The 27,337-nt window shown below is 40.1% G+C and overlaps 2 protein-coding genes across 4 annotated transcripts in view; both read left to right on the top strand.

Moving 5' to 3' along the window:
- The window catches only part of PTCH1 (patched 1), a 67,027-nt gene extending 60,990 nt beyond the window's left edge, over window positions 1-6,037 (top strand). For all 3 annotated transcript variants that reach the window (XM_082783084.1, XM_082783083.1, XM_082783085.1), the window contains 2 exons: window positions 561-1,090; window positions 2,784-6,037. In XM_082783084.1, the coding sequence (XP_082639210.1) occupies window positions 561-1,088 (528 nt within the window). In that variant the 3' untranslated portion in view covers window positions 1,089-1,090; window positions 2,784-6,037. The remainder of the gene's footprint in view (window positions 1-560; window positions 1,091-2,783) is intronic.
- A 2,470-nt stretch (window positions 6,038-8,507) lies between these two features.
- FANCC (FA complementation group C) overlaps window positions 8,508-27,337 on the top strand; it is a 103,341-nt gene continuing 84,511 nt past the window's right edge. The window contains exon 1 of the mRNA XM_082784303.1: window positions 8,508-8,524. The gene's annotated coding sequence lies outside the window, so the exon portion shown is untranslated. The remainder of the gene's footprint in view (window positions 8,525-27,337) is intronic.

Genomic DNA, 27,337 nt, shown 5'->3' with positions numbered 1-27,337 from the left:
GTCTCCTACCCCTGCTGATGCTGCATGCTGAGCTGCAATGTGGATCTGTTTTTGTTCAGCAGAGGCCTAGAAATAGGTACAAGCAGAGCCACATTTGAAGTTGGTCACGGTTTATTGACTGATGTGGCTGCTGTGCTTCACGCTTTTTACAGAAATCAGAAAACAGATTCCTACAGTCTATACAAACTACCCTGCTAACATCCTGTGTATGTACCCTGCACGGAACAGAGCCTTTTCCAAATGCCTGCAATTCTGTTTGCTGAATCAGTTAAGATGAAGCGCTTCTTATCCATCCTTTTGAAAAACACAGATCACTATGTAGGAAGCCTATAATAATATTTTCAGCAGTAGTCCTGTGTTTGTGTGGTGTTATACTTCCCAGTTTTTAATAACTTCAGACAAAAACTGTTTGGAAAAGTCTACAGTTACAAGACTGCAGAACATGACCTTTGCAGAGCCAGGACAGCAGTCTTACAAGTCTTCCTAGCGTAAGATGTAAGCAAGCATGGCATTTGCTTCCCTTGCTTTTTCAGAGGCCTGACTGTGCATCTATCTTCCAGGTGGTTCAGCCAGAGACGAGGCACCAGTCGAGTCCCAGATTACAATCAAACCCGGAGGCCGGCACACAGCAGGCGTGGCGTCAGGGCAGGCAACCCAAACGGGAAGTGAGGGAAGGGCTGCGACCACCTCCTTACCGCCCTCGCAGGGACGCTTTTGAAATTTCTACTGAAGGGCATTCAGGACCCAGCAATAGGGATCGCCTGGGCCACCGGGCTCGTTCTCATAACATGAGAAGCCCAGCATTCGGTGCCATGGGCACCTCGGGACCAGCGTACTGCCAGCCGATCACTACTGTGACTGCCTCAGCTTCAGTGACTGTCGCTGTCCACCCTGCTGTGCACAGCCACAGCTCTCGGGGAGGAAGCTTTCCATCCTACGAGGGGTACCATGAAGCTGACCATGGGATGTTCGAGGACCCCCATGTGCCTTTTAACGTGCGGTGTGAAAGAAGAAATTCTAAAGTAGAAGTTATAGAGCTTCAAGATGTCGAATGTGAGGAAAGGACAGCTGGCAAAAGCTCAGTGTAAAGGTGGGTCTGTCTGTTGTAGCTGTGAGCTTTGCCTGTGTTGTGCAATGGTGTGCAAAAGCAAGGGGAAAGATAAAAGTTCTCTGAAGTACCTTACCTTCAGGTAGGTGTACTTCTTGATTCCTTTTCATCATAAATCTGCTGAGTGTGAAGATAGCACATTTTGCACCGGATGAGATAGCACTTTGCAGTCCTAAGAAGTTATAGGGTGTCCAGACATGAATTACTTCCAAGCACCTTGCGAAGGGGGTAAGTATATAGTACAGTCCCAGTTTCCCAGATGAGGAAAATGAAGCAGATACGTTGTGTTATGTTCAGAGCTGTGTGATTACGTTTACTGTTGACAGATCCTGTCTTCTGATTACTGAATCATCTGCCTTTTAAAACATAATACTGAATGACGTTGTCTGGGAGAGTGTAAAATTGCTACCTACTTTAAGAGAGATGGGCGATGGGCTGAATGAGGGAGGTGGAAAGGCCTAACCTTGCCTAGTGCACTGCTGAGCTATGGGGTGTCCCCTTCCCTGTGCTCAGGGACCTGCCCTGCCCGTTCACAGCCTGGAGGCGTTCCTTAGCCAAGCTCTCCCTCCTGCCAGGGTAGCTGCAGTGGCTGTCACAGATTTGTGTAGCTCACAGCTGACCTTCAAGGGCATTTAATGTGTCCCCATGAAACAATATTCCCCTTATTCACCCAGGAGTTTGTGTTACTTGAAACTTATATCATCGTCCCCCTAAAGCTAGCCAGAGAATGTTGCAGGAAATATTGCTGTTTAGAACAGACGAGATGTGTTAGCAGATGTTTGAGGAGGCAAAATGCTGTTTATTTTCTTGAAAATGTTATGCTAATCTCACAGGGAGTGCTGCTTCAAAGAGGAGAAAGTAATCGAGTTCTTTACTTAAAAACTCTTTCTACTTTTTAAGTAGAAAACTTTTTTTTTTTTTACTTAAAAACTCAGTTGTGGCTTCAAAACTATGTCTCGGTATTTTAACTCAATCTTCCTCTACTGGGGAGAAGAGGAAGTGTTAAATTGCTAGCAGTGGATTCCTTTTGTCTCACTTTTCTTTTCAGAGCTTTCGGGGGACAGACACTAGTGTGACCAGAGCAAGCCATTTCATTTTGGCTGTAGAATATTTTGTGTGCACACACATAAGTAGAGAGTTTTGACGGAAAATTTTTGATGGCTCGTGATAAAACTGCTTTCTGATTTATAAAATTTATCTCCAAGCATCTCAAAGTTCAAATAGCCCTGAATGCCTTTAGCCTGACAGTCTAGAAACACTGCAAGTAATAGTATTGAATGAGGAAATACTTGGGCTCAGCTTTTCCAGCTTTAACTGCAAGCTAATACAAGAGTCTTAACTGTGCTCAATATCCAATACAGTTTATTACTCCCTGAAGCATCCATCGGTTTTGACTAAATTTGTGGCAGGTACCTAAAGCTGTGCACGCTGAAATGAAAGCATCCACATTTTATTTAATTGGTGTCAGTATCTTTTTACCAGGAAGTTCATGACTAAAATGAAAGAAGAGCCCGCATTTCCTGAATGCTAACTGTAACCATAAGAACCATGAAACGAGTTTTAGATTATCTTGATTTGCTTGATTTTCTTGAACTGTAATGAATGTTTGTTTAATTTTTGTTTGTTTGTTTGTTTTGTTTTGTTTTGTTTCCCCCCCCCCCCTCTTTATTTTTAGAGGGTGATAACTGAAGCAAAGAAGAGGCCAAAGATGGAAAACTGTATTTCCAGAACTGCTTGAAGAGAAGAACTGCTTGAAGTTATAGAAAAGGACATGCTGCATCAGGACAACAGTTCACTGTTACTGTAACCTATTGTATTATTTTGTTAAATATTTCTTTAAGTATTTAAAAGATGTACACATATGTAATATACAAAAAATCAATGTAAAGTAGTATAATCTGGAGTCATTTGCCTTCAGACAATAGAGTGGGGACATTTTTGTTTGTGCTCTGTACTTATTGTACATTGATCTCTGTGCCACAACTAGGCTTAATCTAGTTCTAAATTTCAGCATAAGTTGCTGCTGCTTAAATATTGTATAATTTACTTGTATAATTCTATGCAAATATTGCTTATGTAATAGGATTTTTTGTAAAGGTACATGTCTGTTTAAAATATTTTAAGTTTGCATATCACAACCCTGTGGTAGTATGAAATGTTACTGTTAACTTTCAAACACGCTATGCGTGGTAATTCTTTAAAATAAGCAGATATGAAGAAAAGCACGTTAATCTTGGAGGCTTAAATAGATTTAGCTATGTGCAGGTTTTGTTTTGCTGTGTGTATCCATGTGTGCATCTGGAATTACGCATGCCTGTGTATGTGTGTTCCTGATGTGCTGTAGTTTCTCTTATACTGTATGGTAACCTTTAGTGGGCTTGTAAGCCCACTAATGCTGATGTGAGTCTGCCTTTCCCTCTTAGCAGGCAGTACTGAAAGCTGCATTGTTTACCAACATGTACCATAGACTGCCATCAACAAAGGCCCAAGATAAAATAGAAGAGAAGACAGGGAGTCAGGGTGTTGGTGTTGTGGTTCTGTTTCCCACACTATTAATGACTTGGTTCACGTGGCTTTGGTCAAGCCACTTAACTGCCCTGTGCCTCAGTTTCTCGTTCTGTAAAATGGGTATAATTATACTTACCTACCTCCAGGAGAGTTGTGAGGCTTAATTACTGTTCGTGAAGTGCTTTGATACTTTTTTAAAAGGTGCCAGGTAAGTGCAAAAACTCTATTATTTTGTCACTTCCAAAGGTGCTGGATATTGAGAGGTGCTGGTGGTTACAGAAATTCAATGAGCATATGCCGTATTTTGATGCTGTTAATAACTATGAGTGGCATTAGAAGCTGAATAATCGAGTTGTCTGATGGTGAGCCACAGCTCAGCTTTGTCCTTATAGCATTCAAAGCAGTATCTTCTGTCACCTTATTTTCATGGCAGGAAAGAAGTTAATAGTAAGTGATAAAAATCAAATGGAAGGATAAATATATATATATATATATATATATATATATATATAAAACTTCTGTTTTCACTTATTAAGTATAAATGGCTTTCTATTGGGTCCAGGACTGTAATTAATGACACACAAGACCTGGGGTGTTCTTTTCTCTGTTGTTTGTATTTTCCCATGCTGCATTGGCACTTTTAATTAAAACAGCTAAATGGGGATCTCTTTGCAAAACTAATTTAGCTTTTTGTATTATTATTTTTTAACTAAAGATGGATTGCTGCAGGTGAAGGGTCTGAAAAACAAAACCACAACAATATGTGTTCTGGTTGGAAACAAACCCTAAGTATGGAGAACCTTAGATTAAAATACTAGAAGAAAAGTTTTCATTATCTCTGTCCTCCGCTTTCTCCATTATTTTTTTCTGCCCTTCTACAAGTTGTTTTTTTTAGAGCAGGTAGAAGCGCAAACGTGTGTTCAGAGCCACGTAAACACAACCAATATTCAGTTTCTGAATACAGCACTGGTGAGGCTTTTCTTCCAGTACGATGCCTGAAGGGCAGTGGCTGGTTCTTTGATGGGAAAGGGTATTTCTCCAGTGGCTTCAGGGAGTCTATCTTTGCCCACAGACCTTCCTAGTGCAGCAAATGGGGATAACTAGAATGCACAAATTTCCATGCCTTTTTTTTTTGCTCACTTGAAAACACTTTGATATGAGGCACTTGTTTACAGATCTCCAATGTGAACGCTCGAAGAGCAGGTGAGAGCCTGGTATTGTTCCCGCGATACATAAGCTACTGTTTCAACGTACACTAAGGGTTAATGTCGCAACTGCCTACTGGTCCAGTTCACTGTCTTAGCACGAAAACTCTGAATGGCAAAAAGACGAGGGGCCCCAGTTTAGCACTAGCAGCATAGTGACCTCAGATCATGAAAACTCTGCAACAAAACTGTATGATACTAATTGGAAGCTACCTTCAACTGCCAAGTGCGCGCGCTCCTGTGTCAGAGGTCAGCAGGGCTCCCTCCCACTGACGCTGCCGCCGGCATGGCCGCAGCAGGCCGCCTCGCCTCACCTCGCCTTCTTCCCTCCCTTCTCTTCCTCCCAGGCGAGGCGGCGGCGAGAGCCTCAGCATCTCCCACCCCCCGTGCATTTGCGCGCAGGGTGAGCTCACTGCTGCTTCGTGCACGGTGTGCGCCGCCTCCTCCAGTAGTCACATTGGCCAAGGTTGAACTCAGTGGCTGGCAACATTTGTTCTGTTTTGGCTTTGTCTTAAACTTTTTTTTTTTTTTTTTTTAATCATGGGTGATATTTATATTTTTGTATCATAAGAATGTTTTCTTACAGTATTTGTCATGCCAGTTTATAACAAACAAAATGCAGGGATTTTATTTCTATTGGAAACACTATTACAGCTATGTTTTTACTTTTTAATGGATTTTTATTTGTATAGAGTGCTTACTAATGTTAAATAGGAAAGAGTATATAACATTTACATTAAGGACTCGTTGTAGCTTTTAGCGTTAAGGAGTTAAAAGGAAAAAAAAATATTCAAACTGGGTCTCATTGCCTGCCTGTTTTGGTAGGAGTGGGTTTGTGTCATTTCAGTTACAAAGATAAAATTATGCCATATAATTTATTTATATGAAAATTTATTTTTGTAGTGTACATAGTAGTCATCAAGTCTTTTGACAGAAGTATATTTTTAAAGAGTTATATGTAATGATGATACCATTATGTTTTGGAACACTGCTGAGATGTGATTACGGTGCACACTTTTCCTTGTAAACCCCCTGGCAGAAAAGAAAGTGTTTAACAGTGTTAAGAGAGAAAGAGAGTGTGAATATTCATACAATTCTGAACTGTGTTTTAGTTACCATTTGTGATCTAGTGTGGTTCTCATTTTAAACTTTGAATGGAAATTTTACAAACTCTCTAAATATTAATGTTCAAACACTGATAGAAATTCTAACATGAATAAAAAAAAATATTATAACTTACTGCTTATGGACTTGGTTGTTTTTAGTACTGGTCAACTCTGCAGATACAATCATGCAGCTATACTGATTGGAAGCATGGATTTGGGATGTTTTAGGGGATTCAGATATCTGGGAGGTTCAGATTTGGCCCACTATGCAGCAGGAGCCAATTCTAAAATTGTGCCTAAATTGTGATAAACTGGTGCTTATCTGTTGGTTCTGTTGCTCCTTCTATATTTTAGGAGTGTGAGGGTTGGGCGGGATTACACATTTCATTCTGAGAAAGCCATTTTATATAAACATTGAACACAAAGCATCTTATGCACAGATTATTTGGGTTTAGAGGTAAGGGAAAGTTTTTTGGCTTCTGGTTCATTCTCTAAATTGGATTAGAGAAATAGCCAGCTTTCTCCAGCTCATGGAACAATAACTATATAAATAAACTTGGGGTTCTAAAAACTACGGTGCTCCTTGAGAAGGGAGGTGTAAGAAGCATGCAGGCAACTACTGCCAGCCAGACTGCAGTTCCCTGTGCCCATGCAAGCATTGCTTGGGAAGGAGGAGACCACTGCATTTCTGTCAGAAGCCACTTGCACCATAAACCCCTGTGTGGTTTGCCATGTGCAAGCATGAGTACCACAGAGGCAGCAATGCTCTGCTCCATCCTACAGCCCTTATATGCGTTTATCACAAGTCTTCTAAATTTCTTAAAAGGCTCAAGCAAGTCTTGGCATAACTTAGAATTCTGCCTGTACTTTTCACAGCCAGATGAAATACAAACACAACTCTTTATGTTTTCTGAAAGTTTAGCCAGAAAATAAAAAAAAATAAAATACAGCTAAAGGACTTGAACTGCCAAACTCCTACACATACTTTCACTACTCTCCATCAGATGCTTGGAACTGGCCAGACTAAGTCAGATTACATATTTGGCCTTAGTGGGTTACACACCATGAGAACAGCGTCCACTGAGATCCTGCATTAGCTAAAATCACCGACTTCGCCCTTTGTGTCCCAGCCACGCACAGGAGCAGCTCCACTCGCTAGACCAGCGATGATGGGAATAAATCAATACGTTCTTCCAGTCAGAGCACAGGATTTTTCTTTCAAATTCCATTTCACATCAAGGAAAGCTATTTACCTTACACTATTTGTCATGTGTAGAAATGACACTTCTTGCTGTCAGTCTTATTAACCCCAGGTAAGACTTTAATCAGATTTTTGTCAGAGATCGGCCATATTTATTCAGGCCTTAAGTAAACATGTGGCCAAATTTTTGTTGGCATAATGCATGTATTTAACAGCTTCAGGAATGCTGCATGCTGCTAAACTGCAGCAGCACCAATGTATGAACAGGTGTTTCATTTTTGTTAACTTTCACTCCCAATGAGCATCTGAGACACCGACTCTTTATATCTGAAAACCATCTTTGCCAAATTGTAATTACTTTTAACGGCTGTTGCAAGTAATGAGAACAATTACTACTTCCCTATTCCATTTAATCATTCTTGTCCTTTTTGTTGCAGACATGTTGAACCTCACTGCTAGAACAGGATGCATGCCAGGAAACTGCATTACCCAGCCTGAGTGGCTTGAAAAAAATGCTTGCCTGCTTTAGCTTTGCATGGTTGATTGCAGGCGATTGCATACAAAACTGAAGCAGTACTGCTGCTTTGACAAAATAGTTAAACATCCATACTGGCATAGCTGGTACTGCAGAAACCGTTCTGACTCTGGAGGTACTGTGCAAGCAAATGAAATCTTTACCTCAGATTTTTGGCTGCATTCAGTGGCATCATCTAGAGCGGCATCTGAGCTTCTTCCTGCCCTACAGTACTTTTTCCTAGGGATGCTTCCACCCTTCCTCTGACAGCTGTAACTGCACAGACAGGTTGCTAATGTCTGTGCTGCCCTGGTAGCTATACCTGCTCAGCACTGACTGAGGGTAAGGCTGCACTGAGAAATCTGTATCCTAACTAACTTTAGGCTGTTAGTTAGTTTTAACTTTGGTTAGTTAGAGGCTGCAGCAGCTTGCCTAAAGAAGCAGCACATGCAAGCCAGCATACGTTTTAATTTGTCTTGCAAATCCATGCCTCCTCGCAGGCATAGCTCCCCAGGCTTAGCTCACCCTGCCAGTTAGGAACTGCAGGCCCTCTGAGCCAGCAGATTTCAGTAAGGACCTCACGTTCACACACGGTGGAGGCAGTTTTGCACAACAGGGCACAACCCCCCGGCTTTTCTGCCCGGTCTCTCAGCCCCTTGTGATCAGGCCTTTGCAGTGGGGCTGCCGGTGCAGGGCCCCGGCTGCCTGCAGACACCAGAGCCTTACAAAACCTGCCGGGAAGCAAGGCTGTAAACCAGGGCAGACCAGGAAGAGGAGGAGTGCTGGAAGCTGGAGGCTGGAAACTGCTTCCTAGGCGCGGGAGGGCTCTGTCTTGGTTGAATAATGGAGGGCTGGGAGGCACGGGTCAGGCCTCATTCACGGGTGAGTGAATTAGTTGGGTTTCCCCATCTGCTGAGGTGTTTGCAAAGTGATTTATGCTGAAAGGGAGAGACCCTGAGTGCTCTGAAAGAGAGAGAGCTCCACCATCTGATTTCAGAGACCCCGAAGGGCCTTGCCAAGGCGTTGTAGAGGCTGGGTAAGACTGACTATTTTTTTTCTGTTCCAGGTCCTGTCCATTTTAGCAGACCTTTTGTTCTGAACATCAGGCTGGGGAGTAGGCCTGTAGGGAGAAATGTCTGGCCAGCCCTTTGAGAGATGGAGGGGAAGAGAAAGGAATTAAGCAAGAATCGATTGGTAACTAGAAAGAGCTCGCAGGACGGACATTATTATCATTCCCTTTTCCACCTTATGTTACTTTGACTAGTGGAAACCTTTCCTCTCTCCCTCTCCTTCAGGAGAGCTGCCCCACAGAGAGGTGCTGCTGCTCAGGTGTTGCGCTGTCGGCAGTACGCCTGGCTCCCGGAGCCACCAAGCAGAAGTTTAAGAGGCGTTTGGGCTGTGCCCATAGTCACATGGTCAGATTTTTGGGGTAGACCTGTGTGTGCCAGGAGTGGGGCTCGATGGGCTGTGTGGGTCCCTTCCAGCTTGGGGTATCCTGTGGTTCTGTGAGTCTAAGTGACAAACGACCTTTGAGATGGGCTGGATTTACACTAGTAATCTTGAGACTAAAATACCAATTTATCCTTATCTCGTTACTAAACATATAACACTTCTGTAATTACAGTTTATCCCTATTATGAGCCAAATGGGTTGTTTCTTCTCATTAAACAAGAGAGCAGGTGTTTTATTAGTTGTTAACGCTAATAAAGATAAAGGATCTGAGTACCTTTTCAGTAGAACGGTGTAAATAGGAAGCTCACAACTTTCACCCTAAATAGCTACCATTTGCCATTAGATAGTTTGCTTAAACCCTCCTTCACTTTATTGCTTCCCAATTAGGCAATCATATTAAGCAGGCTATGTATTTAACTTTAGAATATTTACTTTAGCAGCCAATTTAATAAGGTTCTGTACCACTTCGCAAGACCTCAGAAGACAAACACATTCAACTTTAAACAGTTATAAATGCTAAGGGAGAGTGTTATTGTATGGTACCACAGACCTATGCAAATTGTCAGATGACGTCTAACAGCTGGAAAAAAGCAGCATTTTGGAGTTAGTAGAGCAGAGCTTTCTATCTGGCAAAAGGGCAGGGAGGACCTCTTTTTATTCAGTTTTATCTCCTCATGATTTGCAAACCAAACTGATAACAAAGTTCTTCTGTAACTAAATGAATGGAATAAAAGTATGCATGGTATGAGCTCTGTGAGCACCATGCAGTTGCTGTTTCATTCAGATAGGCCGACATTGAATCAAATGAGGAAAGGGAACTGTAAATAAGATGAGTTATTTTTAGCCCTTTAAATATCCAAGTATGAATGCAGCTAATTATTAAGCATATATTTGGTAAAAGTACCAATAAATACATAAGCTGTGGTGTCTGACTATTTAAGTTACTTAACATTTCTTGATTTAGTTAAATTTTTCATTCTGCATCTTCATGCAGTTGTCAGGCATTTCAGCATAATTTTGAGGAAAAGTGTACGTATAGAGGCAGAAAGTGTTTGTAAGCGTATTCTCTGTGAAAGATCTAACCTCATTCATAAGCAGTTTTCCCAATTAATTCAATAACACATGGATTTAAACCAATTTCAGTGGATGTGCTCTAATGCAACAGGCTGTAATGCTCCCAAGCAATCGTTACAGTCCACTGAATCAGTAGCCCATGAATTAATGAGGATTTACACATTAGCTGGTTATGGTTCCTTAGGAGCTATTAAGGACTTTTTAACATTTTGTTGTTGAAATGAACGTACATGGAGCATCATGGAAATTCCTGCCAAATCAAGGGGGAATAGACTGTGAGTCAGCAAGGGCATTTAAGAGCCTTAAGCAACTACTGCTTTTTAATTGTCTTCAGCAGGATTACTCGCTGGTAAATCTGCATCAGTATCAGTCTATCATGGTTTGTCCTGCAGAGTTTATAGCGAAAAGTGTGGTCTTGGTGATGCTACTAACACCCTTCCTTTAATCCAAAATACATGACTGGGGCACAGCAGGTCATCCTTCCATCTGTTCTCATTGACTGCAGAAGGTATATGGACTGTAGAGGCTCTAACTCATACTTGGTCTAGATTACCAAAATTATGGATGAGAACCAAGTCACGGTGTTCTTTCACTTCCTCAGACTGCAAACTGTACTTTTCTTTATGATACTCTGGGACTTGAACAGATTTACACTTAGGAGTCATTTTGAGCTGCAATGGAAAACACAAAGTTGCGCAAGGAAAGACAGCAAGCAGAGGGTCTTGTTTGTGAAAGTGAGCTCTCGCTCTGCCATCTTGACATGCAGAGGAGCTATGCCTAAATATGCTTCAGAACCTTAATTGTAGGCCTCCAGGTCACTGCCATTACATAGTGACTTAAAATATCAAAATAGTGACTTATTGTCACTATTTTGATATTTTTAAATTGCATTTTATTTTGACCATTCTGTATTAAATTATCACTTTTTTTTATACTCCCTTTGTTTAAATCTTAGAAAACCTGTTAAGTCAAGAGAATTACCATAACCTAAGTGCAATGACCCAGATTGTGCCTTTTATCACTGTGGCAGTGGATTTCTGCAGGAAAATAGCTCTTTTTTTTTTTTTTTCTTTTTTTTTTTTTCCATCTTAATAGGACTTTAATCATATCTGTGACACTATTCTTCCTCTCTATTCCTGCCCCCTTCCTTGCTTCCCCCCAGTATCCCCATGCAGATATCCATTCAGCAAGGCTCGGCACAGACAGCAAACACACTTGTTTGCATGCCCTCATAGATGCAGTGACAACAGATGCAGAGAAAGAGAACCAAGAGCCAGTGAGCCATACAGCAGAAAGTGAAGGGAAACAGCAGAAAAAAGCAAAACAAGAGAGAACTATACCTGAGAGCATGTGGGAGGACTCACAAAAGCTTCTTTAAAAGGTGCATTTGAAGTCTGTAAAATGACGAGGGGTGCCGTTCTGCTGGACAAGGGAGGCTTAGCTCTGCCTAGATGCTGAGCATAAGAGTCCAGTGTTCCTACTCATAGGGGAGGTGATAACTTGCTTTGGGGGATATTTTTTATAATGTTGATGCTGGCTTTTTCAATGTTTTTCTATGCAACGTGTGTGTGTCTATGTGTGTGTGTGTATGATGGGAAACACACGAGCATGTAAAAAGAACTGTGGTTTCAGTGTGTGGAATTTGCTACTGGCAAGTTATTCTAGCGTGGAGTCCAAGATAAATACCAGGTAGGCTCATATTTTTGCATGTGCTTTTTTGTCCTGAAATGTTTTAAAAGTTTTCCGAAATGCAGGAAGTTGCACCTGGGGTTTCAGAATTTTCTTGGGGTCAACAACCCTGTTGGACATCTCTTAATACTCTGCTTCTGCTTTAATTTTTGTTGATTGGCAAAATCCTGAAGGGAAGCATAGATGAAGAGGCTTCAGGAGGCTGTCTCATTCTGGGGGCAGGCTTCACTGACTCTTCCTGAAGATTTTCTTCTGCACTGTCCTATAGATTTTGGGAGTCTCTAGACCTCCTTTCCATACTCCTGTTGTATTCCTTTCTCCAGGGTACAGGTAAGACTAAGAAGAATGGAAGGACACTGACTTACTGGAAATGGTCTTTCTGGCTTCCTTATTATACATGTTAGTTTCTTTATTACACATTATACATATACATAAAGAAAAAGGCTTTGAATTGATGACCCTCCACTGTGTTGTTTAAAATTATTTTCTCTGGCCTCAGAGAAAATACCTTTCCCTTCAAGGCTGTCTTTGCACAGATAATGGGACAAATGCTTAATTGTTTCCCATTGAAATTTTGTGCCAGAAATCTTTTGTGCCAGCTGTTTGTGTCCCAGCAGAAGCCTTTTTCCTATTGCAAGCAGTACACATCCCCTTAATAACCATCATCCTGTTCCTCACGTGCCACCTAACAGGCTAAGTATGTCAAAAAGCAGAGGCTCTGGAAGACCTCATGACAGAGCACTGCAGAAGGGGGTGTGTAGGAAGCCATCACTTAGTGGACACCTGGGGGTTGGGGTGCCACAATGGCTTTTCCTGGCTTTTCTCTGGGGATTTGTGGTACATGTGGCTTGGTGTGTGGTTTTTAATCCCTGAACATCTGGTCAAAAAGAGCTGAAAGAATGAATGGACTTGGCTAGCCATGAAAGCCAATAAAAGGGTGGCAGATGGGGAGAAAAATGCCAGAAAGAGCATTGTCTGCGTCCAAATTATGGGTAACAGCAGCAGCATTCCCTTGAATGCTCACAGGGCCCAACTTTGTGTTCAGGCAGTGGCAAGGAAGGTTTGAGAAGCATCAGGGATTTGGCTGGGGACAGGTGAAAGGGGCTTGAGCCAGGAGGGGATGGGTTAGAAGGAGCAGGGGATTTCTGATATAGGAGCATGGCTTTGGGAGGAGTGAGATGCTGGGATCAGCTATGAGGAATTGGGACTGCTTCCATGTAAATGTACAGAAAAGTGAATGAAAAACAGCATAAGAACAAATAATAGTATCATACAACCATAGAACATAGGATCACAGACTGTTTTGGGTTGGAAGGGACCTTAAAGCCCACCCAGTTCCACCCCCCTGCCATGGGCAGGGACATCTCCCACCAGACCAGGCCGCCCAAAGCCCCAGCCTGGCCTTGAGCACCTCCAGGGATGGGGCATCCACAGCTTCTCTGGGCAAACTGTGCCACTGCCTCACCACCCTCTGAGTGAAGCTTTAGTTTAAAGCCATCAAATCCACCTTCCCTACTTAAAAGTATTCAGAAACTTAAACTACTCATAGAACTTTGTAACAGACCAGCAAAATGGAATGCACAAACTGGAAATCGATGCATTGGCAATTGGAATAAAATGTAATAGTTATCTGTTCGGTCTAAATATTGTATTTCCAAGCCCTACATTATAATAATGATAAATACTATGAAATATTAAGACAGTATTGGAGAGGAAATAGACTGCCATCACAGGAGTAAGCTAATGCACTTACAGTTCACAGACCTAACAGCAGGCAAGTGTTGGCGTCCCAGAGGCTGTGTTCTCTCATAAATGTGCTTTACTTGACACTTTGCCCATTTTGCTGTCAGTTTCTTCATAGCTTGGAATGACACTAAAAAAAAAAAAGGAAAAAAAAAAAAAAAAAAAAAAAAGGAGGGGACAGTGCTGTCCCAGAGCCTTTTCTTACAAAACTCTGCTATATGAAAATCACTAGTGGTAAAGAATGAATTTAATACCTTTTTTTCCTGTTTCAGTTAAAAGCGGTTTCTTTTTTGCAAGATCAAATTTGTAATTGTCATATTATTTATAAAGAAGGAATTAATAGGCAAGTGGAGTGTCGGGATGTCATGACAGGCAGTCAGTAAGAGTGTAACCTTGCTAAGAACACCATACAACTAAGCATATTCTTTAACTTCAGAAATTCTGCTTTCAGATTCATCAATGCACATCTACCGTCTGTGACAAAGAGCACTTCTCACTGAGTTAACGTCCTGAACATTTGTTTCTCTAAAGGTTTGAGAACAAAACACCTCTTCAAAGCAACCAGGAAAGAGAAATACACTGTGACGCAGTGAACTGCAGCAAGTGGATGGGGATTTCTGCCTTCCTAAAAGGCTCATCTGGCTTTGGTTTTTCCTATGTGTCTCTCCAGGTCCATAGAATTTTATTTAGGCACCAGAACAGGTCACCAAAATTTCAGGAGCACTGAGAGCTCAGCTGTGGTTTCTGTGTTGGATGATGGCCCCTTTGTTCCACCCTACAGAGGTAGGAAAGAGTTATCAAAGCTTTTCTTTTCTGCTACGCTTTGTTCCAAAGGAAGTGGGCTCTGGAAACATTCACTGCTGTAAATCACAGCTTAAATTCAATCTGTTCATCTGTTCAGCCGCTGCTCTGTGTTCTCAGGAGTGCCGCATTCACAGGAGAACAGAGGTAGCTGTATTGTCTTTCAAAAATACATGAAAATCAAAATGGTTTGAAGTAATTTACATGGCACACTGCTATTGGAGAGTCCTTTAATCTCTTTTTAAAATTAAAAATGCCTGCACATCTCATTTATTGTGTGCCATGAATCCTTCCCCATTCTTTATGATTATATCTTGTAATAACTGATAAAATCTAAGCCTTTCATCCATCACAGACTTTCCACATCCCAGTGCACCTTTGATCCAATATGATCTCCTAAAACAATGCATAGGGTCAGGGCATTTTCTCTGAAGAGTTTTGAGCTGAAGCATATTTCATAATAAGGCCCTCTTATTAAGATTCATTCTGCCACTCTAATGGAAAACACAGATCTCTGATCCGCCCCTTATAAGATATTAAAAACAATTTTTACTATGTTTATTGGATTATTTACCTTGATAGCTTCAGAGATTAACTCATTATAACTGAGGTTTTCTGAATGCCTTATTGCTTGTTTAGGGTGAATGGATTTTGAGTGATCCTGTAATTAGAAAATCAATGAAAGGACTGGCAGCATGATCTTTTAGACTAGTAAAAAAAAATGTGTGACTCTCAGCTTCATACAATTGCACTTGATTTAAACTGCCTCCTATATCTTTATTAGGATTTTAATTCTGCTGTGCTGAAATTTTCCCTGAAATCAGTTCCATGTTTAGCAGCGTGGAAGGAGGAACCAAGAAAGGACTTTTTTGCAACTAGTTAAGAAGAGATGAGCTGAAGTGAACATGCAAATCTGACAGCAGGATTTGTGCTATGTGCGAAGGCTTTAGATCAAGTAGCCCAAGCAGATATTTACTTCTACAGCTTCATATGTGTTACAAAACTTGTTGCTGAAAAAGCATTCGCTGGGGCAGCAGAAACATAGCCAGAATACTGGTCCTCTTTCCCAAGCCCTCTGATAAGCCTGGTCTGCCTAGGTGCATGCCCATTTATTTGAGCTGTTTATTATCATAGCCAGGGGACAATGGTGTACAGCACTCCAGAGAGTATGGAATTTGAAACTGCATGTTGTTTGCAAGCTGTTGAAAGAAGACTCTGTCTCTATAAAATGTATGCCTTTCTATGCTGCTATATATAATGATTTATACTCATTCTAGGAGTCTAATGTGAAAGTGCCTCTGTTAGGTTCTCTCTAACATTTTTAAGGTGTGTGAGGTTGCATAAAGATAGATCTGAGGAATTCCCTGGAAATAAAGAAACGTGTACTTGGGATCCTGTTAGCGAGGATGCTCTACCTTCCCCATGAAATGCTGCAGGGACTCCAAGATGTGCACAGAACTCCTCCTCCTACTAGGCATATGCCTGACCTGTTATTTTGGGTATGATCATGAGTGGTTCTGTTGCTGCAGTTAAGCCCAGGATCTCTGCTCATGGATTAGTTTAACCCTTCATGAAACCCAGCCACATTGTTGTGTGAGCATTAACTGTTCCAATTTGTTTTCGTCTAAAATTATAAACTGAATTTAGTGGATGCTGCTTGGTAAGGCCCATAACTTCTGAAGGTTTCTGCAGTGGTTTTATTTATTTTGTCAAAATTTAGAAATTTGTGTTCACTTCTTGTTTTCAGCATTTCATTTTGGACTTCCATATTGGTCATATATTTTCACTTGTTTTTCACTTGGATTTTCCCTTGGATTTTCCCTTGGGTTTGCCCCTATTTCCATCTTTCATCCACATTAAAAATTGTGACACTTATTGAGCCGAGCCACCTAAATTGGTGTCAGGTAATGTACAAATAACAAATGCTAAGATATAGTGCTATGAGAAGGCTTCTTTTTATTTTGATGCACCATATTCAGCTTAGGAAAAACCAACCAACCAACAAAAAAAAAACAAACAACACTTTATATCCAGTCGAGGGACATGTAGCTATGCTCACAAGGAAAGGCTTCTGCCTAAAACCTGATTAGTATAGAAAAGTGTTAGTTCTTGGGATACCCCAACAAAGAAAAAATACATATATTTTCAAAGATTTTTTTTTCCTGTTTGTCCACAGAAAGATAAACTGTAGTTTAAAACCTAGAGGCATTTATATCTTTTGCCAGTATCCCTTCTGAATGTCTGGTACGGATTTCAGGCTTGAAGCTATCCATTTGGTGAGAAATTTTTGTTCAGAGCAATATGCAACATGTTGGACAATCAGATAGTGCTAAACTCGGGTATATATCTGGGGTGCTAAATTGTGTTTTGGAATGGTGGTTTTATTATTAATTGTCTGGTTGAGAGACTTAAACCATTTGGTGCTTGGACAAATTGGAATCCTTTAAGTAAATAGTTTAGTCTTGGCATCCTTTCACTCTAACTGCTGCAACTTATCCAGTTAATGTCGGAGGGGTGGATGTTTCATCTCGAAAGCACATTTAGAAGGACAAAATTTGGTTTTATACACACTGTCTCTTACTCTAAAAGCACAGATTTCCAAACAGTCTATAAAAGTCCATAATTCATGCCCAGGCACAAGCAGCATTTGCAACTATTTTAGCCTTAACTAGGAAAGTGCCTTTTTTTTTTCCTGTTGCAGAAACTTGAATTTCTTAGACTGCCCTGAATTCAGTCTGGGAGGCTGACTTCATGGATTACATTTGGCTACCACCATCAGATGCTGGTGGCAGAGAAGGAAAATTTACATTGTGAACAGACAATACCATCACAGGATATGATCATACTCCTATATGCATAATAATGTATTACAATAAAAAATACTTAAGCTTCAATTCTGCAAATGTTTATTAAGTGCTTAACTCCCAGAGGACTCTCAAGTCTGTAAAATTAAGCAGATGTGTAACTGTTTACAGGATTTGTGCCTTAGGACTCACTCTGAATCCTACCAAGCTCAATAGAGGCTGGGTTTGAGATATTCAGAAGCCTTCAGATAACATGCATGCACATCGCTGGGATGGTGAAAAGTTTTTGAGCTGGACATAGAGGAAACCTTTATGTTAGTGGAAGTAATATCAAAATAGGATGGAAAGGGTATTGGGGTGTATGTGTGTATGGAGAGAAACCAAACAGTTGTAAGAAACTACTTTCACTAGAAACGACATGAGATTTTTAGTAGAACAGGACATTGACAGAACTGGAATTATCTTTTGCTCTGCAGCTCTGAGCGCTGTAAGAAAATAATTATTTTCACACTTGAAACACTGTGTGCCCAGCAGGAGGACTAGCTTTAAGAACTACCCTATTTACTGACAGCAATTCCAACAACAGCTACCAGGGATGTGTTGATACTCACTTTTATCCTACCATTAAGCGCTGAAGTCGAAGGCCAAAGCTCTCAAAAGGGAGTGAAAGCTCTCATTCAGGGAGTGAAATTTTGGTGAAATAACAGGCTTTTATAAGACAAAAACAGAATTAACTTTATGCACTGGCCAAACTTGGAAGCTCCACATAAGTAGTCTAACTTTTAGTCTGAAAATCATCAGTGAGATTACAGATTCAAATGTTATACAATTGGCAATATGGAAGATTTAGCCTTATCTGTACCAGGACTTCTTTGTGGTATCACAGTACAAATACATAAAACAGATTTTGTTTTGTTTTATTTTTTCCTACTAAACTTCCAGAATTTCTTCTCCTCCTCCTGTCTCCCAGCAGTAGCAATATTTCAGCAATGTTTTTATGTTTTTAATGTTGTTTCTTTTTTCCCTTTGAATCAGAACATTACAAAAGTAAAAAGCTATGTGTGGATGGCTATCCTGAAAGATAACTGATTTGTCAGGAACATAAGACCCAAGAATTATTCATTAGTTTGTAGTGCTTAAATCAATTCCTCTTTTATTCAAAACTGTGCAGTTCCCATCTCCACTTATGAGCAGGAATACTTCCACTGAATGCTCCTTTTCTGTTCCAGCAAATCAATTCCAAATGTATTTTCTTGAATTCTTTTCTGCTACTACATTGTCTCCCTAGAAGATGTTTTAAATGGAATTATTTATTATTTATAGGCCCTTGTTAAAGCCTATAAAATCCAGCCTCTGTTAAAGTTTCATTTTGGCCTGTTGGCCAGCTGGTATTCTGAATGATCATGTCTTTGTGCAAACACGCTAGATAATGAGGAGAAGAAGATGGAGTCCTTACTTCTTGGCAAATGTACGTACATTGCAATGTTTTGTTTGTTTGCTTGGGAGGCAAGAAACATCCCATGTCTGCTAAGAGATCTGAAATGATAATCGTATAAACTGATCTGAAAAGTCAGAGTGCTCTGCTTCCATTTTTCATAATAAGTGTAATTAAAAGTGTATGAAGACTGGAATGCTGAGAGGTGACTCAAGTAATTGGCTGGTTAATGTTACGAAGGTGTAAATTCTCCAGAAAAGCCCTCTGCATACCAACTGAAAATGCAACCCATGAAATAAATCCATCTGCCTACATTTGTTTTAACAGTAATACTGACCTTAGAGCAAGGTATTTCCGAAGGATTTTTAATGACCAGCTGGAGTTAATAGCCTTTGGCTGTACCTCAGGCTTTAAACGCTGCCCAGTCAGTCATTAATTCTTAGGAAATGCTCTGTTCCTTGATTGTTACTGCTTAACTGCAAGACAACCTGGACTCTAAATAGCTGTTACCAGAGAAAATCTAATTATTGTTAAATGCACATAGTACCTTCCTTCACAAAATACTCCAAAGTATTTACAAGCTTCTGAAGGGTTCTGGAAAAAAAAAAAAAAAGAAAAAAAAAAAAAAAAGCCAAGGTGATTTTTGCTGGGAAAATAGCTTATTTTGTAATAGACAGCACTAAGAAGATTTATTTTCGCAGTAAGTCTCTGAGAAGTTAGACATCCTGAGGGTTGTCTGACTGCCAGCTATAGGCTAGAAAAGCATTACCTTCTTCTACCCTTGGCTTTTGGTCAAGAGGATCCGAATTTAATGGATATTTACCTATCCACTGGGGAAATATGTCAAAGGTCTTCAAACATCTCCCACTAGAGCTTCTACGTGGAGAAAAAAAAAATATGCTCATGTAACTAGTAAGCAGTTAAGCCTCGTAATATGGATACAACATCTAAAGAAGCATAGCCTTACCTGCAGTGTCTGTGTGCTTCAGGGGATTCAGGAGGAAACATCTCATTCCTGAATGGTCTGAGCTGGACCACGTAAGTCTAATTTCTTCCCTGTCATCAGGAACATTAATGCAAAGACATTAATAACCAGAAGGATGAAGAGACAGACCCGGTGACTGATAAAGCAGAGGAATCAGGGGGCCGAAAGCCAGATTTTCTGGCTTGCTCTATGCCGGCAATGTGGTCAAAGACTCAGGCCATCATTTCCCACTCAACCACAAGCTTTAGTGAGCTGCTGAGAAATTTCGCCCTGATGCTGGAAAGCCAGGTAGGCTTGCACTGGGTGTCGTGCACATCAGCTGCGCAAGCTGTCACTTGCTGGAGTGGTCTGTCTGGCGTGAAGCAGAGGACCGGCTGCTCTGCCAGGCTACCAGCAAAGGCTGTACACAAGGTTTTGCTGGGCATGCAGCTGTGCTGTACAGAAGTACAGAGTTTCTGGAGCCTGAAGGAAGCTCCTAACAAGCCACCATTAGACCAGCCTCTTTTTAAATTGCAATACTGTAAAAGTCCTAAACTTAATATGAGAAATGAGTTTTGGCACATGCAGGCTCAGCAATTTTATCATGTGGATATGAAGAAAAGCTGATGATGAGCTGCATGAGATACCAGTTGTACATAACTTCAAATACAGAAAAAATAGTGTTGTTATTATGGACAATGTAGCACAGTTGTGATCTTTTTTCAATTATATCATTGTTTGTAACTGGCCTAGAATGACTATTCTAGATCTTAACTAGTTACAAGTTTTCTGAATATGAACTAGTAAATTCTTCTATAATTTTGTGTGCTGTTAAATCTAGCAAAATGGCATTTTAAAACCTTTTCCTCAGTGTTCACAGACTTTCTTAAAAGAACATGCTTCTTGTATTTTCTCCCTGCTGTTTCTTACTTAGAATTAATTTATTACATGCTGAATGCATATCACACCATTGCCCAGTTACAGACCAGTCGTCTCATGTCTTTCCCATGCACGTTAGTGCATCGGCACGACCCAGAGCATGACTTGATCATGCTCCATTTGTAATTTCTGTCATGGGTACAGAGCAGCCCCCTCTGAAAAGTGTGCCTGAAGTGCGAATCACCCAGATGACAGCATCAGCTCAAGGGCACCTCTGACAACAGAGGTGCCACATCTCACCGAGTTTTTGCTCCCCTCTGTTGCAGCCAGAGAAAAAATCCAGATGGGGGCCAAGCCCTTGGTCCTTTTAGCCATCTGTTCCCATCAGCAGCTTGGCTTGCACCCCTGTAGCCTGGAGTAGATTTCTGGGAGGTGACAAGTATCACTGCATCCCCTACATTGGTTTTGGATAGTGTGGGATTTGGAACCACTAACAACAGATGATGTCCCCTTAACTTAATTAGTTACTTGTTTGCAGCCTTTCCTATGCTATAATGTACAGCTACATACTACCACACTTAAAGCATGTATCCTGTATGCTTCCAGTAACTATACTCACTGGAAACCACCCAGCAGCCTTTTTTGCATCCCGGATGCCTCCTCCTGTGAGTTCCTACTGACACTGAATTTTTTACTTTTAACTATGGCCTTGTGGCATTTAGTTAGCACATGAGAAAGCCAAAGGTTAATGTCTTCCTAGAAATCATAAATCCAGTTAGCGATGACAGAGGAACCAGGCTTCCTGGCTATCTTTCAGCTATCTTTTTGTCTCTACAGTAATGATTGGAATGATTTTTCATATCATGTTCCTTAGCCCTTGTTCCTAGATCATTTTAAAATGCCAGTATCACTATTCTTATGTAACAGATGGGGAAGAATTGCCACTTGGAGGGAGAAAGTAAATGTCTTTAGCCAGCCAGAAGACTTGTTGTTCTTCCAGTGCACTCTTCACAAAACTCCTTGCCTAATAGATTTATTTTGAATATAGTTTTACTGCCTATGGTATGCAAAGCACTGTGGCTTCAGTGAGAGAGGGTAACTTTTCTAGATGGGTCAGAAATGGATGCTTAGGTTATCAGTGTTTCGGTGAGGTCAGTCTGGATACATTTTTCTTTCAGGCATAGGTGGAGATCATGGGTGAAAAGGTTACCACCTCTGTTCTCGTACAGTCAAATACCACCTATTTCTGGAGTTATTCCAAATCTAGTTGTCTCTTCAGTCAATTTCTACAATCTGAATATCTGAAGTAAGAGCCTTGTTAATGAGCAAGTAAGAGAGCTTTTGATATTTGGGAAATAGAGAATAGATAGTATTTCTAAATGCTTACATTTTAGGATTGGTAATACTAATTATTCTTCCATTCTCATCTGTACAAACTATAGCTGAGGAGAAAATAAATTAGCATCATGTATCTGGCCACCTAGCAATCTAGGTTATCTGTCTGCAGTAGTAGTCATAAGCTACTAAGGAGAGATAAGCAGCTCTGAGCTGTTATTCATGGATGCAGAATTGTTTATGCTAGCATTATTGGTCACTGCTGACCCTGTGGTTTATGCTAGCTCAGGTGCTGGTAGCTGAAAGGCTCCCTTGCACACCCCTGCCTTCACAGATGGGCAACCCAACACCAGAGAACGGAGGAGCACATGAAGTATGGACATGTCACAGCTTAATACATCGGACTTCGTCCATAATATCTGTATTGAATGCTCTGCCCAGACAAGTGGATTTCTGATAAGAGCTTTGTGGGAAAGAGTTGTGGTTGCTTACACCTACTTTCAGGTCCCTATGAGCCCCATGTTGCATATCCTCGTGGTGAGGAGATTCAGCTTGGTCTTCTTACCTGATATCATGTTATTTCATGACAAAAAATATTTTATAAGGTTAAATACAAAAGAACTTCTAGCAACACTGTAGATGTTCTTAGAGTTCATATATGCCCTATGGAGTGAAAGTACACAACTGTAAGGAAATGCATAGTTAAATCCTAAGGCTGGTTTAAAGCTCTTGAGCAAGCTTCCAGGGTCACCACCAAGAGAAAATAAAGAGTGTGACATTGTGGGTGACAAGACAAACAGGAAACAAGCAACTATTTCCAAAATTCATAAAATTCTGTATGGAACAACAAACTCTGTGTTTTAATCTTGTGGTTATTTCATGAACAGCCTGACAAGATTTTTCTCTCTTACTTTGTGTTTTGTAATACATTTAGATTTATTTTATATGTGATCTTAGTCTTAGTTCTTAATCTGAGTTCCCACTCAGATCTGGGATAATTCAACACAACTGATGTTGAATTTATTGATTTGTCATTTAGTTGCTCAACTTTATCACAATACATTTTTTCTGCCTTTGTTATTTTATTACACATTATGTATTTGTATACCCATCTTTCCTTTGTTGAGATATCTGAATCAATGACTTTAAAGTGGGCTTCACAGGCCTGCATGAAGCTGTGTAAAGCCGTTTTAACTGCATGCATTATATGCATGTAAATTATTATCAGTTGTGAATCACATTCACCATATTAGATTATAGAATATTTTAAAGTGATCCAATGTAAATACTCAGTTAAGGCGGCAAGGAAATTAAGGAAACAAAGGAACACTGTTTTAATGAGAGAATGATAGGAAACAAATTGATATTTTGTCTGGGATGTCATAAGGAAAGGACTAAATCTGAAGATAGACAAGGTTAAAGAAAGGTTAATACCAATAAAGGAAGAAGGATTGCTAAAACAACTGAGAGGAGATTTATGAAAGAGTGCATTCCAGAGATTTGCAACTATGAATATTGCAGGCAAAGGAGTGTGGATGACAAACTGTTTAAAGAAGCAGTGAAGGCACTGGAATATTGGAGTTATATTTCCTTTGGGAGGTCAAAGAAGCACCATATTGTAGTGTCCAATAAACTAAACGAAGGAATGAGAAATATGAGGTTTCAGTTAACATATAGAAAACATGGGGGCAAAGCAAGCAATCCACAAATTGCACTTCTTGTTTTCTGCCGCAGACCTGTATTGTTTCAACCTTGCTTTGACCAACGTGATGAATACGATTCTAGAGAGTTGCTATACTATTTCTGTAGTTACTTTAATACTCAGTAAATGGAAAACTTTTCCGTTCTTGAAAGAATCCCTACGTGGGGGCTGTTTTTGTGAGACAGGGATCTGCTATGCTGAAGAAACACATAACTCCCAAAGGCGTGAAGGCTAGGCTAGCGAACTGGCCTATCTCACTGTGAGCAAAGGATCACGTACAACATTCAGCAAATGCTGAAAAATGCAGACCACAGAGACAATTTACTAAACTGATTAACTGAAGATGACCATATGAGAATGGGTTTAGCCTGAGAGATGTATCTTCTGTCTCTCCATCCAGTCTTCTTTTCCTGCATATTTTTATTTTATTTTATTTTATTTTATTTTATTTTATTTTATTTTATTTTATTTTATTTTATTTTATTTTATTTTATTTTATTTTATTTTATTTTATTTTATTTTATTTTTTGCATTCCTTGCACTATGGATTTCTTTGTTTTTTAATGGAGATTTTGGTGATTTTTGATGGAAAGACTTATAGATGAAAAGGCCATTTGTTTTGCTGAATTTTTAATTTAGCAGGGCAATATAGGGCAATATTTTGCTTTTATCTCAGTTAGTGATTCCTATCATGTTATGAAAATTTGAGGTGTACCTTTCGCGTGAGAGAATTTTGCTTTTTGCTTTATTTCAAACTTTTTGTGTTTAATGGAATAAGAATTTACAAACTGTTTCCCTTGTAACGCTTTACAGTTCTATGGGCTTGTTTGAAATTTTATTTTCAGGCAGAGCCCGACTTTCTTGTGCATGCATTTAAACTGCAAAGAAACCAATAATTCATTGAAATTTAATTTCTTAATATGATAATCTCACCTTTAATAATCAAGTTTGCAAAAGAAAAATATACTAAAGATTTTCAGTGGGTGAAGTTTTAGAGTTCACTGACGTACTTTTAATTAGGCTGGTAACTTCATTTTTTAAGATTTAATGCTTCATAACTTGACACGAGTTTGAATAATGATGTAAGTCATGAGAGAATATAAAGTTTTGTAGCTGCATTTTGATTCTGAACAGGCAGTTTCCCACACCTCCAAATCTCTGCAAATTGGTTCAAGCATGATCTTTATCACATTTTGTTGATTTGTTATTTTGACTCCTGCTTGGTGGCGATAAAATTGGTGTTTCCCTTTTTACTATCTTAAATTTTGCTAGAACTTTTCAGGTTCTAGGACGTGTAAACACCTTGCCTGTATATTTTATGTACAGCAAGAAGGAATATAGTCACATACATGAAACTGAAGTTCTCACTGAAGTATTTCATATTGGTAACAGCTGTCACTGAGACAACAGGTCAAGGCTAAGTCATTAACTTTCCATTCTGCAGCAAGTATTTCATGCTCCTTCCGAATACGTCCCTGAAATATTTCAGCGTATCAACAGGGAATATCACAGAAATGAGTAAGCTCTCAGCTTCTATGCGCCACACTTAGTTCCCTGGGACCAAACTTCGGAAATGGCTCAGTATTCATCAAGTGTTCGCCCTTTCCACAACAACAGCGGGATGTCATGGAAGATTTTTATGTCTGGCTACTTTCTCTTGGGAATGGCTGACTTCACTCATGTTTTTCTCTACAGCACCTGCTGAGAGTGCAGATAGGTACAGGGACAGGAATTATACTCAGGATATGAATCCACGAGGAAGTTTATAAAGAGAGAAATACAATCAATCACCAAGCTAAATACTTCGGTTTGGTGAAGCAATGTGCATATTGAAAAAGCACATACTGAAAAGATATGCAATGAGACAAATTATGGCAGTCTTGACGGTGTCAAGATTAGCTAATTGATCAATAGATGGTATAATTTCCAAATTTTATTCTTTTGAACATATATTTTACACAAGGGTGGGAAACAGCAAGGGCATAGCTTGAATAGATACTAAGAGAACTCCTAAGGTCCAGTTTAATGAGCATAAAATACCATTGGCGTATTTTTCAGAACCTTTCAGAGGCTCCCCAGGTGAGGAGTTGATAGTGTTTGTGCTATATGTATATACGTAATGGTGTGGAGCTGGGACAGGCTGGGAGTTAGGGAAAGGTTCTGCACCCAGACGGGGGTTGGGCGCTGGGACAGGCTGCCCAGGGCAGTGGTCACAGTACCAAGCCTGCCAGAGTTCAGGAAGCGTTTGGACAATGGTCTCAGAGATAAAGTCTGATTTTTGGAGGGTCCTGTGTGGAGCCAGGAGCTGGATTTGATGATCCTTTTGGGTGCCTTGCAACTCAGGATATTTTATGATTCTAAACATAGATAGGCATTTAAAACATGTATGTATATGTGTGTTACACACTGTGATCTTCTCTGGAAGGAAAGGACACCTTTTGACTGTTTTTGACACTATGCTTGCGAGGCAGGTCCAGGTCAGTCCATAATGCACAACAATATATGTTCAGTGGATATGTTAACTGCTTGTTGTCTTGTTCAAAACAACCATTTTGAACTAAACGTGGTCTTACCTGAAGATACTCAGCATGTTTACTTCATTTAAGGTGCCTGAGGGCATTTTGCTTGGTGCTGTGACTTTCCACAGGCAGAAGCTCTTCCAGTCCTTATAGCAGCACATGTTCCTTAGCTCATGACCATAATGTGTACGAAACATATTGCATATGTAGTGGCCATGCACACTGATAAGGGCCACGCACCTTTGAGTGTCTCACCTGCAGCGTGTCCCATTAATCTATCTCCCCAAGTATTTATTCTAACATTCCAAGCCTCTGAGCAGCTTCAAACAGCTGTAGGGCGTTTTGTTTTGTTTTGTTTTGTTTTCCAAAACCTGTCAAAGATGTATTTCTTTCTTGTCTCCCAACAGGGGATTCTTTCCTACCAAATTAATACCGGCCAAAAGACAAATGGTGACATTTTGCCCTTAACCAAAGTGTGGTACCTGCTCTATCTCATCAAAGTGCACAGCTTAATGAGGGGCTTTTGCAATGTACCCGAGGAAAGACAAGATTGCCACGGCTCTATAGGAGCAGCCATCAGTTCTCCCGTGTCTGGAATATCCTTCCCTTCCTGTTCAGATCTTGATGTCATGGCATTCTTATCTCTAGCAGTACTATTTCTGATGACTTTTAACAGTTCAGATAATTTTTAGAAGCTTTGAAGATTTACTACCAATAATTCCCTCTTTGAAACTATTTGGCTGGCTTAGCTGTATGCTTAGTACTGCCTGCTATTAAGGGACAAGTCTATGAAAAATGGTCCTAATAATATTTTTAAACACTCAGATGTTTTGCATGTATTAAAGCTAGGATAGTGGAAAGCTGCATACAGAATGTCTGAAGTAACATAACATTTGTATTGGCATTCGCTTGATTTGTACTACCTAGTTCATTATTCAAATCAGTGCCATTTATTTTTTGAGTGTTTAAAATAAGGGTCATTTGAAGGTAAGTCCCAGGTATTCTTTCCACCTATTGCAATTTATGCATATTAGTCATTTTCTTTAATCTTTGCTATGATATTTACTCCTATTTTTATACATACGTTTTACCGCTGCCTGTGACTTCTTAGCGCTTTTTTTTTTTTTTTTTTTTTTTTTTTCTAAATCATGGATTTATTTTTAGCAGCTTCTGGTATATTACAATGATTTTTGGCCATATGTTTGGGTGTGCATGAGAACGGGTATGAGGATTCTTGCACAGGAAGGAGAAAATCGGCTCTGTTGGTGGTACAAATATCAAGCTGATTAACTAAGGCA

This window comes from Aythya marila, assembly GCF_965140915.1.
Source record: "Aythya marila genome assembly, chromosome: Z".
Lineage (NCBI taxonomy): Eukaryota > Metazoa > Chordata > Aves > Anseriformes > Anatidae > Aythya > Aythya marila.
Note: the sequence above shows the minus strand (reverse complement) of the source record. Positions and strands in the feature narration are given on the sequence as shown.